Source organism: Fukomys damarensis, unplaced genomic scaffold (assembly GCF_012274545.1).
Source record: "Fukomys damarensis isolate Sample0158 unplaced genomic scaffold, DMR_v1.0_HiC HiC_scaffold_29, whole genome shotgun sequence".
Taxonomy (NCBI): domain Eukaryota; kingdom Metazoa; phylum Chordata; class Mammalia; order Rodentia; family Bathyergidae; genus Fukomys; species Fukomys damarensis.
In genome coordinates, this window is record NW_022900941.1 from 29,308,583 (window position 1) to 29,324,491 (window position 15,909).

The 15,909-nt window shown below is 35.2% G+C and overlaps 2 protein-coding genes across 5 annotated transcripts in view; one reads left to right on the forward strand and one right to left on the reverse strand.

The window, feature by feature from the left end:
* Acvr2a (activin A receptor type 2A) overlaps positions 1 to 10,113 on the forward strand; it is an 82,841-nt gene extending 72,728 nt beyond the window's left edge. Inside the window, exons 10-13 of one of the 2 annotated variants that reach the window (XM_010620959.3) lie at positions 1,740 to 1,854; positions 4,299 to 4,437; positions 8,006 to 8,136; positions 8,994 to 10,113. In XM_010620959.3, the coding sequence (XP_010619261.1) occupies positions 1,740 to 1,854; positions 4,299 to 4,437; positions 8,006 to 8,136; positions 8,994 to 9,188 (580 nt within the window). In that variant the 3' untranslated portion in view covers positions 9,189 to 10,113. The remainder of the gene's footprint in view (positions 1 to 1,739; positions 1,855 to 4,298; positions 4,438 to 8,005; positions 8,137 to 8,993) is intronic. The other variant, XM_010620960.3, reaches the window with a different exon arrangement.
* Positions 10,114 to 13,363: 3,250 nt separating this feature from the next.
* Positions 13,364 to 15,909, reverse strand: part of Orc4 (origin recognition complex subunit 4) — a 74,346-nt gene continuing 71,800 nt past the window's right edge. For all 3 annotated transcript variants that reach the window (XM_010620969.3, XM_010620967.3, XM_010620970.3), the window contains one exon: positions 13,364 to 14,718. In XM_010620969.3, the coding sequence (XP_010619271.1) occupies positions 14,530 to 14,718 (189 nt within the window). In that variant the 3' untranslated portion in view covers positions 13,364 to 14,529. The remainder of the gene's footprint in view (positions 14,719 to 15,909) is intronic.

Genomic DNA, 15,909 nt, shown 5'->3' on the forward strand with positions numbered 1-15,909 from the left:
ATTTTTTTTTTTTTCTTTCTTTCTTTTTGGTATCAGGCATCAAACTCAGGACCTCATGCTTGTGAGGCAGGTGCAGTGCCACTGAGCTAAATCCCCAGCCCTCTTATTTGAAATTTAATCCCCTAGGTAATTTTAATTCCCCTGAGCTGTTTAATCATGCTGTAGGAAGTAGATGATTTTCATTTGTTTCTTAAATTAGCTTTGAGGCTCACGTATTATTATAGAAAATGTATATGTTAACATCATTAGTAAAGTTTAATTATCTCCTTATGCTTTAATTTCTCATTTGTGAAAGGATTGAGAATGAAAGTATATTTTCTTTACCTAAAAATAAAAAGTAATTTGTTTTAACTCAAAACATCATTTACATAAAGGTGGTTATGAATAGGTAGAAGATACAGATAAGGAGAAATCCTGAATGTTTACTTTGCTCTTTTTTTGAATGACCTTATATTCCTTCCTTGAGCAGAGCTAGAGAGGTATCATTCACAGTTGCCTAATGAAGAAATAGTACCTAGATTCCAGCAGTTGTTATACCCTCAAAAAGAAAAATGTTCCTTAACATGGACTCATTTTGTTGTGTATTTAACTTCCTTGAACATGGGATTGATTCAGTCTGTCAATTTTGTATTCATTCTAAAGGTAGTTGTTTTACAAATAGGTATTACCTGATTCATTTAATGGATTTTTAGTTGAGTGCCAGCAGATAGTTTTAGGCTTTACTTTAAATCTACCTGAAATATATAGATTCTCACTTTGCAAGCCTTTTAGATTTTTATTTCAGAAATGGTGCCCCATCCCCATTTATTCTCACATTCTTCCTGCATTCAGTCTGTCTTCTAATAGGATACTAATCCTTTGGACCACACCCTTACCCCTACCTAAATAAATAAATAGTTATTAGAAGTAGGAGCCCTGAAAATCTTTTGAGACTGAAAGTGATTTTTGTTTTCCTCTCTGTCTTCATCACACCCCTGATCTGTGACTATACACATAAATGTAACCACGGATCATGGTCTAGTTGTATTAGTTGGTGGCTAGTAATCTCTAGGATTAACTAATTCAGGAAAGTGTCTAGAGGATGGTATTTTACTGCCTTAAAACAGTTACCCTTTTCAGAACACCAGGATAGAGCTTGAGCAGTACCTATGTTAAGGTAAAAGCTTTGTATGTGTTATATTTTATTAGAGATAATCTCTGCAACCAGGTGTAAGGACTATTTTAGTGTAGGTCTGTGCCAACTGACAAAAGATCCCAATTCAACAATTTTTTAAAAAGATCTTGGGGCCAGGGATTTAGCTCAGTGGTTCCACTGCCTGCCTTGTAAACGCAAGGGCCTGAGTTCGATCTCTGGTACCAAAAATTTTTTTTAAAATTTCAGTTCTTACAGGAGGCTGAACTATAAAATCTGAACTACTGTGTCTTAAAAAAACAGCAATTTTATGATTGCTATGTGGGAGTGACATAGATGACATGTATTGGGAGTGACAGAGATAATATATTTTTGGATGGCAGTTCTTTGTAAACTGCTTTATGGGGTCTTATTGTCTGTGTTATAAATAGGAGGAGTTTGTCACTCCACTCTTAGGCTCTGCTTAAGATTTTTTTCAGTTTTCTTTCTTTACATTTCATATTTTAAAATAACTATTTTATAGCATGTTCTCTTTTCCATTTTCAATAGATTTTTTAAAAAATAACGTTTAAATTTAATTTGAATACTTTATCTTTCTGTTTGCAAGGGACATCAAAAGTAAAAATGTGTTGTTGAAAAACAATCTGACAGCTTGTATTGCTGACTTTGGGTTGGCATTAAAGTTTGAGGCTGGCAAGTCTGCAGGTGATACCCATGGACAGGTAAGGATGATATAAGAAAAGTAAGCTTTCCTTTTTCCTTAGACTGGCATATTAGGAATGAATTGGTCTGAAATTGTGGTGGTGGTGATTATTACTTAGCATCTACTCAAGTGTCATGTTTTAATTTTTCTGCAACAAGATAACATTTTCATATGGTGGTAGAGGACTCAAGTTGTTTAAAATTACTTCATAAAATAACTTACATATTATAGGATTCTTTTTAAAAAACAGATCACAGAAGATTCCATCTTTCGATAGCCTCATTCTTAGGAAATTCTTAGTGCTAGTTCAGTAGTTGTAACTTGCTAATTCTGTCCTCATCTCAAGAGGAGTTGGAAAAATCATCAGTCACTATTTTGGCTACAGTGTATTGAAATATTCTTCCCGTTTTTTAAAACAAGTAGTTTCTTGCTCCTGGCTCTTTGCTGCTTTATTAACACTTTGATCAGCTTGATGGGTTTTTGTCTGAGTTGTCTTCAGAATTCAGAATCCTAAAAAAGGCCTGAGTGAGGTATCTATCTCTAGTTAAAGTCCACACAGAGATTTTATCAATGGGCACCTTCAGGGAAGGCCCAAAAGAAAAAGATTATCCTTTCATTTTCTTATTAGAAACTGTGAGGCTAGGAAGTGTTTTCATTCCTACAAAATAAACTTTTGATCGATAAAACAAAATTGACCCAAAAGGTCACATTCCTACAAAACCGAGTGATTTAGCTTTATCCTTTCTTCCTCTTTAGAATCACGATTTTTTTTTTTTTTTTTTTTTTTTTTTTTGGTGCTGGGGGTTGAACTCCAGACCTTGTGCTTACTTGTAAGGCAGGTGGCAGCACCACTGAGCTAAATCCCCAGCCCTTGAATCATGAAATTTGATCAGGTAATACTGAGCTTGATTTTTTTTTTCAGGATATCCTTTTGATCCCAAGAGCAGAGTTGTAAATAATAATGACAAAGTGAATTTTGGCAATACTGACTAAAAATTTAAGAATTCAGTTTAGGGTAGTGGTCAGCAGTCATAGAGCTCTCAAAAAGTTGATACCAAGTCTGTTTGCAGATGGAGGCGGTTTGTTGAGAGTATTACCAAGATGGAGATTGGGTAGAAAGCTGACGCACAAACTTCTGCACTTCTTGTGTTTGGGAATAGTTTCATCCCTTACCTTATTTGCCTCTTTCCATTTTTTTTAATGTCATCTTTGAACACCATCACAATTATATTATAGGACTAGTTAAACGTAACAGTGGCCCTTTGACTTTAGATTTCATGAGCCAGAACATTTCAAAACTGTTTAGAGGTACTTGTGTGTTATTGCTCATTTTATATATTACAAAGAAAGAACCTTTGGAAAAAACAAAAACCTTTTTATCTACTATCATCAATTTATAACAGAGAGGTCATTTCAGACTGAAAAAGATAAGCCATATAAAAGGTATTTTGGATAGCATACATTTAAGAGAAAATAGTCTTTTAGGAGACCCAGTAAAATAAAAATTCAGAGTAAAACTACTTCTTTCTTTTTATAAAGTGTTCTTACGTAAATTAAAAACTGAAACTTCAGAGTTATATAGTAATCTGTTCTTATTTTTTTTTTAAAAAAAAACATTATATATTTTTTTCTTTCTTTTTTGGGGGGCATATAATTGCCTAACTTCAGGTCTAGAGCTCACAGAAACAGAAGGATGGAGCTTTTGGGAAATAACTAGTATCAAAGCTGCTCCATAGGTCTGCTGAAACTCAAGTATATATTTGTGATCTCTCCAGATATCTCACACAAAAAAAATTTTTAAGCATTCATATAAGAATGTTGTCAAGTGGGCCGGGGATTTAGCTCAGTGGTTCTGCCGTTTGCAAGCCTGAGTTCAGTTCCCAGTACCAAAAAAAAAAAAAGAATGTTGTCAAGCAGCATCCAAAGCTAGATGTACTAACTTAATTACCATAGATACAGTCCTAAGAGATACCAAATTGTTGGGGACAGATATAAATAAAAGGACTCTAAGACAAGAATTTATGAGTAAATACATAGATTATTCTATAAAAATAGAACTTTTTGTTTGTCCATCTGTACTTGATTAATTCCTACACAAATCTTGTAATTCGTGAAGTCCTCAGGAAGTTTTTAAAGGATATATTTCAAACACTGTGTGAAAGTACAATTGAAAAGTATTCTGTTTTCTCTGTTGTATCCTCGCAGCAATCATTGTTTAGTTCCTTATGATTACTTGAGCAGCTGCGGGGGTTGGGGGGTTGGTGGTGTCTGAGCTACTACTAGCATAATGTCGATATTTTTAAGTGTCCCAGAAATAATCTTTCTATCTGTACAGTCTGATAGTTATAATTCAGTCATTTTACCCAGATAATAGACCATATTGGGTTTGATACATTTTACAAAATCATAAAATGTTCATAAAGTTAATGAATGAGTATTTCTTGCTTTCAAAATCTTTTTCAGGTTGGTACTCGGAGATATATGGCCCCAGAGGTATTAGAGGGTGCCATAAACTTCCAAAGGGATGCATTTTTGAGGATAGATATGTACGCCATGGGATTAGTCCTGTGGGAACTGGCTTCTCGCTGTACGGCTGCAGATGGTAAGGAAAAAGTATTCTTTAAAAAGTGTCTATGCCACACTTATAAAGAGAGTACATTCAGCAATGTTGGCGGGGATGTGGGGGAAAAAGGAGCCCTTCTCCATTGTTGGTGGGAGTGCAGACTGGTGCAACCACTATGGAAATCGATATGGAGATACCTCAAAGAGCTGGGACTAGAGGTTCTATTTGACCCAGGCATCCCTCTGCTGGGTATCTTTCCAAAGGAATTAAAAGAACCATATCACAGTAATATATGCACACCCATGTTTATAGCAGCACAGTATGTAATAGCTAAAACTTGGAAACAGCCCATTTGCCCATCAATTGGAGACTGGATAAAGATGTGGTTTTTCTATAAAATGGAATACAACTCAGCCATAAACAATGAGAAATTAGAGTCTTTCATAGGAAAATGGATGCATATTGAGGTTATACTCTAAAGTGAAATAAGTCACACATGTATAAATACCAAATAGTTTCTTTGGTGTGAAAAACTATAATTGTAAATAAGATCCTAATGGTATAATTGACAATCTGTAATAGGAAGAAAAGGGCTAAAGGTGTAGGTGAAGTGGGAAGGGTAGGAGAAAGAAAATAAGGGAAAAGAAAAAGGTATGAGAAAATGAAAAAATGGAAATAAAGTTTTTGTAAATAAGGAAGGGAGGAGAGCGTGAAGGGAGTGCAAGGGTAAGAGGAAAAAATGAGAACCAAGACCTGTCATGTAAAGGTACAAGATCCCAATAATGAATGTAACTGTACTGTATACCTAAAATGTACCAATAAACTCTGAGAAAAAAGAGATATTACATTCAAAGGTAATCAAGTACAGTTTCTTTTTAATAGACTGCAAGAGGTGGTAGAGAATTCAGAAGAGGCAGGGGAACAGAGAGGGTGGGTGGGAGAGGAAAGGAACTACGAATATGTTTTAATCCTTTACCATTGCTATGTTTTGCCAGACACTTCACATACGTTTAGTTTATTTCCTATTTTGGAGGTAGTTATTATCTTAGTTTTACAGATGAAGAAACTGAAACTCAGAAATTAAGTATCTTGCCTCAAACTGGTTAATGGTAAAAATCTGTATTTCTAACTCTTCTCCCAGGGAGGGCTGCTGCATGGGTTTCATGTAAATCTTGCCCTCCGGGTTCTCAAGTTAGCTCTTTCTGTAAGAAATCTATGAGGAGTAGGAGGGACTTTGCCTTCTAAGACAGCATGAGTATGTTCAGCATTACTTAACCAGATTAGTTTCTGATTTTCGAGACATAGAACTCTGAATATCTATTTCACTGTTCATGACTGGTTCAATTCTGCCTCCCCAAAGCTATGAAGGTCTGACATCTATAAACATTATTGTGAATACTGGTCACTTTCTCTACCACCTTAGCTTGGTTCTAAAAGGTTCCCATTTGTCCAAGTTATTGTCATATAAATATATGCCATTTACTTGATTATAAACCTGCATTCTGTATTCCTAGTGTGACAAATCTGTAGTATTAAGGTACTTTGTCTTTAGTGTTCCTTCATATGGTCTCTTTCTCCAGAATGTGGGGCAGCACTTTTTTCAATAAGGCAAACTGACTGCTAATCTTTCAAACAAATGTAAATGAGCTTGATATGTTTTTTTTTTAATTCTATTTTGTAATTGCCTAAAAACTTCTGATCATCAAAGATCATAGAAGAAATTGCATTGAGTATTTAAAAGTATAGCCAACTTATCCTATGTTAAATGGAACTTAGTAGAAGGTTCGGAAATGGAAAGCTGTTCATTCTTCCAGGAATTGAAGTTTGTCTTGAGAATAGATTCAGAACTTAAGAAAGCTTGAAGCATCTTGGGACTAAGTCTACAGAAAGATGAGTAAGCTGTTCAGTGTATTTTGACTCAAAAATGGAAGAGATATTACATTGATTATGTGCACTTATGGGAGCGGAAGCAGGTTAGGTGGCAGATGTTATAGGAAGATACATTTCATAAGAACTTTAATATGAATTATCAATAGAAAAACATTGGATTAGTTCTCAACAGGGACACAGGACCCTGATCTCAAGTAATAAACACTTAAGGCATAAAATATATTCTGGACAGGTAACTGTAGAATAAGGTGTGAATTATCTAGTCCAGTACCTGGTTATAGACATTTATTACATGTTTTTGGGTGAATATGATACCTGAGACATAAGAGAGTGTTATAGTAGTTTAGAGAAAATACTGCTTTTGAGGCAGACAGATTATCAGGGAAGTTTTTATGGAAAAATATAGATGCTGACTTTTCTTACTTTGTATATGTAATGAAACAGGTTTTTCTTTTAAGTCAGAAACTGGGAGCCAGAGGGACAATGTGAACAACATTGCAAACATGAGTGCTTTTAAATTTGTTGGTGGCTAGTTACTGATAGTTAAATCCAGTCATTTTCAAACTCTAATGTGCATACTGAACCCCTGGGAATTTTGTTAAAAATCAAGATTCTGACTCAGTAAGTCTGGGTTGAGACCTGAAAGTCTACACTTTTTACAAGCTATTAGTTGACGCCAGTACAAGAGCATGCAAGAGTTAAATAGGCACCTTAGTGTAAGTACTGTCAAGCCAAGACTTTTCAGCCATCAGGTTCTTATATTTGCAAAGGCTTCATTACGTCTTCCTGGTTCATTATCCAGGCGTATTTGGTGCATTTCAAGGCCTGGCATGAATCTTAAGTCTGTGTACACAACACATCAGCTCAATGAAATTATTCACTAGTGATCCATATTTGTTAAGGTGAAAGCTTAGATTTGCTGGATTCAAAACTTTCAAGTCTTCAAGGTAATAATTATATTCTCTTGTGCAAAACTCTGTAACTTCCTGAACTTCATGCTGTCTTTCCTTTGTAAAAAGTAACACATGTAAAGTTTCCAGTCAGGGTAAATGCTCCTCGACTGCTAGTTATTATTACCTCCTGAATGCATTTTCCTACTTGAGTAAGTATGAGAAAAAAGGAATTATTTATGTTGTTGAATAAATTTTACCTGTGAAGGACATTCTGACTTGTTGAAAACCTTGGTGGAGTGTGTGTGATTTTTAAAAATAAGCAAATGTACTTTTAGTTTTTGTGTGAGAGGGCAGGAAGAGATATGACGTTGAGGCACATTAATTCCTTAGGTGGGACATGTAGAGAGTTTGAATATACACAGAATGGAGATGGTTGTCATAGGTTTCTTCGGAGGTAGAGACAGCACTATTAACATTCTAATCTGAAATGCAAGTATTATCAGTTACTTAAGAATATTATATTCTTCATTTGCAAGCATAGATTGTTCTCTGTGTCCCATATCCAAATGGATACAAGTGGTCCTCATACAGTAGATAAGAAAGCTCCTAAACAATCTTAACAATGTTATGTGCCAAACCGCAAACCTTTTGATTTCTTTTATGGTCTGGTCACACTGTGGTAAGTATAACTAAGCCTGTTTCTTTCCTGTCCTTATAGCACATAGAGTTGGAAAAAGGCAAAAGTGTATTTTAGAAAGTGAAAACCAGTTTAGAAGTCAGGAAGATTTTAATTAAGATGACTTATTTCCTTTTTTACATTTCAGGACCTGTAGATGAGTACATGTTACCATTTGAAGAGGAAATTGGCCAGCATCCATCTCTTGAAGACATGCAGGAAGTTGTTGTGCATAAAAAAAAGAGGCCTGTTTTAAGAGATTATTGGCAGAAACATGCTGTAAGTTACAGTTAGCTTTTAATTTGAAATTCCAATACAACATTTTTTTTCAGAGGAGTGATTCGTTCTCTGCCTTCTGGGAAGGTGATCTTCACACAGGTAATTCTGTGCAAGTTCTACAAGTAGGAGAATTAGGGCTTTGTATACCCACCAGGAGAGTTTGACATCATGGAGCCTTACAAGGCTCCTATCTCCAAGGTTCTGTGCAGATGAGTGCCTGGTTTGGAAAACTTTCCATGGAAATTCCTAGTGCTGAGCCACTGGATAGCCAGGTAGCCTTGTGGATCACCACCTTCCAACATGATGCAATTTTTAAACTAAGCACCAGGTTTGTTTTTTTTTTTGTTTTTTTTTCTCACCAGGGGAATTTGCTTTAGCCTTTTGAATTTGGCTAAGACTATGAAGTTAATATGAATACGTTAAAATTAGAACCTAGGTAAAGGATGGAATATTGTCCTGGTAGTTTTGGTTTAACTGTAAATAGAAACCTGGGTAAAATCAGGTAGTGAATCCTAAAGGATGGCCCTCCAATTCTGTATTTAGTTGTGAGACAACAGGGGCAATTTTAAGTACAACTGAAAAAGTGGTACACTTCCCACTAGTTTTGGTTTTGAGTTTAGTTCAGGGTTTACATTGAAATGATCATCTATGAACAATGTATAGGCATTATTGAAATTTAAAAATCCTGTTGCAACAGTCTCCAGTGCATAAAAAAAATGATTACCTTTTGTGCTTTTCTTCATGGTTTTGCATGATACTTGAGAGTGAAAGTTGACAGATAATATGAAAGTTTGCTTATCTTGAAACTTCGATCACAATAATTGCTGGGGTGTTTGACTATGTGTTTCTCGTCTTAGGGAATGGCAATGCTTTGTGAAACGATAGAAGAGTGTTGGGATCATGATGCAGAAGCCAGGTTATCAGCTGGATGTGTAGGTGAAAGAATTACCCAGATGCAAAGACTAACAAATATCATTACCACAGAGGACATTGTAACAGTGGTCACAATGGTGACAAATGTTGACTTTCCTCCCAAAGAATCTAGTCTATGATGGTTGCACCATCTGTACACACTGAGAAACGGGACTCTGAACTGGAGCTGCTAAGCTAACAAAACTGCTTACAGTTTATTTTCAGTGTGAAATGAATAGGATGCCTCCTGGAAATGTTAAGCGAGCAGCCCCCTGTTGAAAAGTGTGGCGCTGGGAGACTCACTGCATTGCCTGCAGCACAGATGTGAAGGACATGAGACTAAGAAAAGTTGCAGACTTTATAAACAAACTTTTGAAAAAAATGTACATGAAGAATGTGGCCCTCTCCAAATCAAGGATCTTTTGGACTTGGCTAATCAAGTGTTTGAAAGCTGACATCAGATTTCTCAATGTCTGTCAGAAGACACTAATTCCTTAAATGAACTACTGCTATTTTTTTTTAAATCAAAAACTTTCATTTCAGATTTTAAAAGGGTAACTTGTTTTTATTGCATTTGCTGTTGTTTCTATAAATGACTATTGTAATGCCAATATGACACAGCTTGTGAATGTTTAGTGTGCTGCTGTTCTGTGTACATAAAGTCATCAAAGTGGGGTACAGTAAAGAGGCTTCCAAGCATTACTTTAACCTCCCTCTCAACAAGGTATACCTCAGTTCCACGGTTGCTAAATTATGAAATTGAAAACACTAACAAATTTGAATAAATCGATCCATGTTTTGTAACAAGGTATTACAAATTCACTGTGTTATTTAAGAAAAAGTGGTAAACTATGCTTAGTGCCAATAGTAAGTGGCCATTCGTAAAGCAGTGTTTTAGCTTTTCTTGTGCTGGTTTGTAATTTAAGGAGAAAAGTGCTGTTTTTTAAAATGAAAAAAAAAAGGTGTAGTTTCCGCCTTACGTACGTTTTTAAAGCTTCATCTTATATCCAGGTCCCAAAATATTGCATACTTACTTAAGTTTTTTTTTCTTTTTTTTTTTTTTTTAAGGTGTGCTGTGTTTGGGGAAATATTTAAAAAATTAAAGCATGATTTGTTTTTGTTTTTTTTGAGCTGTGACACTGGAAAGCTCATTTTATCTTTTAAAATACCTTTTTCCTATTTATATATGTAAAAACGTAGTGTATTTTCACCAGTGTGGGGGGGACATTCTCTATCACTGTTTTAGGATCACCTCAGGAAGTGTCATTATCCAGAACTCACCGTTTTGAGACTTGTAACTTTATCACCATACTTCTGTTTGGTGCCATCTTGTGAGAGTAATATTTGATGTCTGGGATTTGTAAAGAATTATCTTAGGGTAGAGATTATTAACCTTTAAGCACAGATTCAGATGTTACTGCTTTAAAACAAATCAGGGATAACAAGTTAAAGTTATAATTTAAAATATGCAATGTTTAGAGGTAACACATATTGATACAGGAAACAGTCTTGTTTCTTCCCCAAAATTGCTTTCACAACTTTGATATTAATTTAGGATAGTTCATGCTGTGTCCTTGCTAAGAAAATGAGATTGATGGTGGGTGCCTAAGTTCTTTGTAAAACAATATTGCATTAGGATATAATTGGATTCTTCCTCAAATTTATACAGGCCAAAGTAAAACAATTTCCTGGATTTTTAGATTACTAACAAATAGCTAGTATTATGCTGTGTACCTTTTTTGTTGGGTCATTTTAAAATCCATGTATTTTTATAATCAACTTTTTTACATGTCACCATCAAGAGCACATCGTGAATGTGTTATATTCAAATTGTTATTTAACCACACAGTACACTACATTTTACACAAAATACATAATCTCTGGGAAGAATTATTTATAAACAACACATAGGTCAAGACTCCAGGTGTGGAGGTAAATAAGAGTACGTAGCATTCTTGGCTGTGTGCCACATACCATACAGAACTGTTTGTGCTCTTGGTCATGTATGTACCCTAGGTCTTACAGTATTTCTATGAATTTCCATCTCAGTGTTTAGCGCTTTTATTTCAAAAAGTACTCAATCTCTTTATTTCATGATTTGGGGTTGCTTCTATTTGGAAATTAATCCAGGGAAAAACAATGTGTATACAGGAAAATTAATCTCCTGAAGACAAATTTCTACCTGTTAAAAAAAACCCTCTTTAGAGTTAAAAAACATTGAAACAAAAATAAATAAGGGATATTATGATGAATGTTTGGCTTATGAGAACACTAGAGATAAATTTTCTAAGACCAGTTATTCACAGTGTACAATGTTTTTTCTTCACGTTAGGAAACATTTTTAGAAATCCTGGGTATTGTACTTAACTCTAGCTAACCAGTTTTAAAACTTGTATCCTTTTGAGAACTTCATTAATAGAGAAGTCTTTTATAAGCAGTAAAACAAGAATGTTCCAGTGACTGCCTGTCCTGATACCTAGTCTTGTTAAAACTTTCTTTTGCGGGGCATTTTAGTGTTTGGTTTACAGTCGGTGCACAGTGGGCAAGTTACAAAATTGGAGCAAGGGATACTGGAGAAAAGATCAAAGAATGAGCAAATGGTGATTTCGTTTTGGGGAAACAGATCCCAGTAACTTTTCCTCATGTGTATGGTGCTCTTCACTACTTGTCTTGTACTTTGCCTTTCTGATACTCATCAGAACTGCTGCTCTAACTTGTATTCTACCTTGCCCAGATCTCCCATGTAAGAGATGCTTTATGATCAACTGCCGTAGGACTGATGGATTAACTAGTATTTGGCTTTATTCAAAGTCCATGCCCTGCACAGATCTTTCATGTATTTTAGATGCTAGGAAGTTTTTAGCACGTAATGTGTGATTCTTGTTTGAATGTTTATTACAGGTACCTTGTGAATCCCAGAACAGAGACTGTGCCTCACACTTGTGGGTCCCATGAACTTGCACCATCTTTCATGGTGATGTTTTGAAAATACAATCAGGAAAAAAACCCAACTTGTTTGGGATTTTAAAATAAAATCATGTATCACAGAATTTTAAGTCTCTTCTGCCCCCATTCTTCACTCTAACAGTCACATTTATCTAAACTGCAGGTGGTTGAGAACACCATTGACCAGATGGTAGTTTAGTGGAATAAAACTGATTACTATTTTTTAAAAAAATGCTTCATCACAGATATTTTCCAGTTTCTCTTTTTTACTTTTTTGAAAAAATTACTTCTTAGGAACATTTGGTATAATGTGCATAAAATTACTTAACGATTTTTGGGCAAAATGATACAAGTAGCATCTTGATTGAACATCATTTACCTCAGATACTCAACCAGCAGTACGTTTTTTATGCAGTCTCAACCCATATCCTATTTGTTACCTCTCAAGATATTGGTAAGCAATTATTTTAGCTTTACTCTGTATTTCCTGTCAGTGTTTTGGGCACAGATTGTTGTACTACTGTCAAATCGTACTTGCTGTTTTTTTCTGCAAGTATTTAACAAAAAGCTTAAAAAAAAAATCCCCGTAAGACCCCACCTTGGATGATTGTTAAATACTGTATAAATAAAATGTATGCTATCCCCATTCCATCCCCAAGTTAAATAAAAAATGAATATGGTATGACTTGCATATGCAGTTTTTCTTTAGGTATATGTTCTTAAAAGAGGGGAATAGTAGCTTTGTAATTTGTGAAGCTTCCATCTTGAGATTTTCAAGAATGGGGACAGTGGAGGAAGGGAGGTTTGTTCCCTATGACATTTCCTCCCTTTGTTGTCTAAGCAGAATGTATTGTCACCAAACTATACGTGTTGGTTCTGCCAGTATTAGGAAGCCAGCCAGAGGCTTGTTGGCACTGGATCACATTTCATGCCAATGGATTCACAGTTTTTTGGGGATTGGGACAAAGGTAAAGGAAAGGACAGCACTTAGGTTATTTATGGTGGCTTAAACCTTTTTTTTTTTTTTTTTTTAAATCATGGATTGAACTCAGGGCCTTGCACTAGCGAGGCAGGTGGTGGAACCACTGAGCTAAATCCCCAGCCCAAAAGAAACCCTTTTAAACCAAATGAAAACACAAATCTTGGTAGAATGTGCATGGAATCTGTACTGAAAGACTGCTTTTGTATAGCATGTTCTGCAAAATAATGATTTACATTTATAAAGCATTATGATACAGTACATTTGAACAACAGATTTTAATTTCTCAGGCATGTGCATATACATCATTAGGTATTTTAAACAAGATTTTGTTTTTGTGGGCCACTTGGACAGAATTCAAGTAAAAATTATATTGAAACAGCAATCCTGATTTCATTTGCTTTTCAGTCTGATAACCCAGGGGAGTTTAATTAATTTTTGTTTTGCTGTATTTTCTTGTGTAGTAAATGAAGAAAGTATCCAAGCCATGCCTATAAATTTAATTATTCTTGAAAGTTGGGTTATTTTGCTAATACCGTTTAGGCAATTTATGTTATAAAGTTCAAAAATTTGTGAATACACTAACTTCTGTATATTAGAACTATGGAAAAGTGAGTATCAACTTCCCTGCCCACAAAAATGCCTTTAGGGTGTAGGCATATAGTTCATTGTATGACTTTGTTAACCTAATTTGTCCTAATTTGTTTTATTACTTTTCTACTTCAGTCACTGAAAATAAAAGCCCTCCTTGCCTCTTAGTTTTTAAATCTATATATCTTCTTGATAGATTTTCTCTGATAGTTCTTAGTCAGAGAAGAGTATTAGGGCTCTCAGTTTTTAAGTGAGACACGGCTACTAAGCAAATAAGTGATCTAATGACTTACCATAAGGCTTAATTTTTTTGTGGGAAATAAAGGCTATGTATGCAAAAAATAGGTTGTTACTGTTGAAGTGCTATTTTAATGCACAAAAATCATGTAACACTGTATTTCTAAAACTACTTAAATGCCAGATAAACCCTTTGGAGTATACTTTTAAAAATACTTGGTAAAGAACATGCTGCACTTTAATTCTTAACAGCACGGGCTTGGCGTCAGTCAAAACTTAGCTGAATTCCAGGGCCAGTCATTCTACACCTGTGTGATTCTGGACACTTGGCACTATTGTGTTAATTTTCTAATCTGTACGTAAGCCACAGAAGAATATGTATTACACTTAAATTGAATATATATTACAAAAAAGGGCTGTGGCTTTTGTAAACCTCCTGATACCACATAAATACAAATATTTAAAAAATGGTTTGATGTCAAAATCACATTTTATTCTTCTGAACTGCTACTTACAGCACAATCTAAGTCAATGACGGAATTACAAGCCATGCAACTGCTTGTGATTGAAAGTAAGGCATAAGCAAGAAACTACATGTGCAACAATGTCTCATAAATTAAGAAATGTTTATAAATATAAAATGCATTAACATATCTTGTTAAAGGAAAATAGCTTTTAGTCCTTTAGTGAACTACATCTGAAATGCCAAAACTGAAGTCGTGTTACGTTCATAGCCAGCTTAGTGAGGATGTTGCCCACTGTCTAACATCTGTAGGACAGTTGGGGTATTTCTGCAGAGCATTCATAATTTGAGTATTATCCAAAAGTAGTTTCATCAGCTGGTACTCTCTCTGTGAATTTACTGACGTTCTTTCCACAGGCTTTATTAATTCTAACTGTTGTAGATGTTCAAAAGCCTGAAAGATTAAAAAATGGAGTGAAAAAACCAACTAACAAAATCCAGAGCATACTTAAGTTTTGGTCAGTTGTGAAAAAGACTGCCAATAAAAGAAAGGAATAAATATCCATAGTGTTAAAAAAAAAAATCAACCACATAAAAAATATTATTTATCAAGAAAATATAAATTCATTATCTGTTCCTGTACTGTTGAATGTAAATGAGAAATTTTAAAGTCTTCACAATACAGTTTTGTCTCTAACCTAGTATTATAGTTCCTTCTGTATTGTGGTTGAATAGAAGGGGGCCTGGAGAATGATTCCAGGGCCACATACCTGCTCTCACACTGAGCTAACTACCCCAGCCCTTCCTTCTACAGTTAACAACAGGCTTCCAGTTTTCTTCTCTGAAAACCTACGAATCTCATAAGACTTTCTAATTATCTTGGCTATTCAAACTTGCATTTGCATTTTGTTTTTACCTCCTTAAGACTTTACTGAATAAAAGTTTAAAACAGCTGTAACAACAAGGGAGAGCAGGGACAAGGGGAAGAAATGAGAACCAAGACCTGTCATGTAAAGATACAATATTCCAATGATGAATGTAACTGTACCTAAAAAGTACCAATAAACAGAGAGAGAGAGAGAGAGAGAGAGAGAAAGAGAGACAGCGACAGCTGTAGCAAAGTGGAGGAAGGAAAGCGCCTGAGTACATCAGGCCTCATCAGCAGAATTTTTAAGTAAATGATTCTACAGGATGGTACAGGCTTCTATTTTAAAGAGGCTGACTGAAACTGTCAACCCGTCAACAAACTCCCTTCTATATTCATCTTCCCAAATAAATAGAACTTACTGGCTATTTTATGTTATCCCCAGAAGTCATATGTTTTTGTCTTTTCTAACTTTTGATTGCTTAATGTATGTTATTAAGGTATGAAAAAAGCACTAAATTTTGTTTGCACTAACCATTAGTGACACACTGAAATAGATTCCCAAGCAATTTACTCTTAGAACTCATTGTGAAAAGTATCACTGGAATACATTCTCTATGTACTGTACAAATTCTTAAAGAAGCAATTTTTAAGAACAACTTTTTAGGCCTGCCTGCCTGCCTGCGATCACTGGCGGCGTGCGCGCGAGCTCCCGGCCTGCGCGGGAGCCCCCGGCCTGTGCGACAACAGAACAGGAAGGCCCCAAAGACCCCAGAGGGG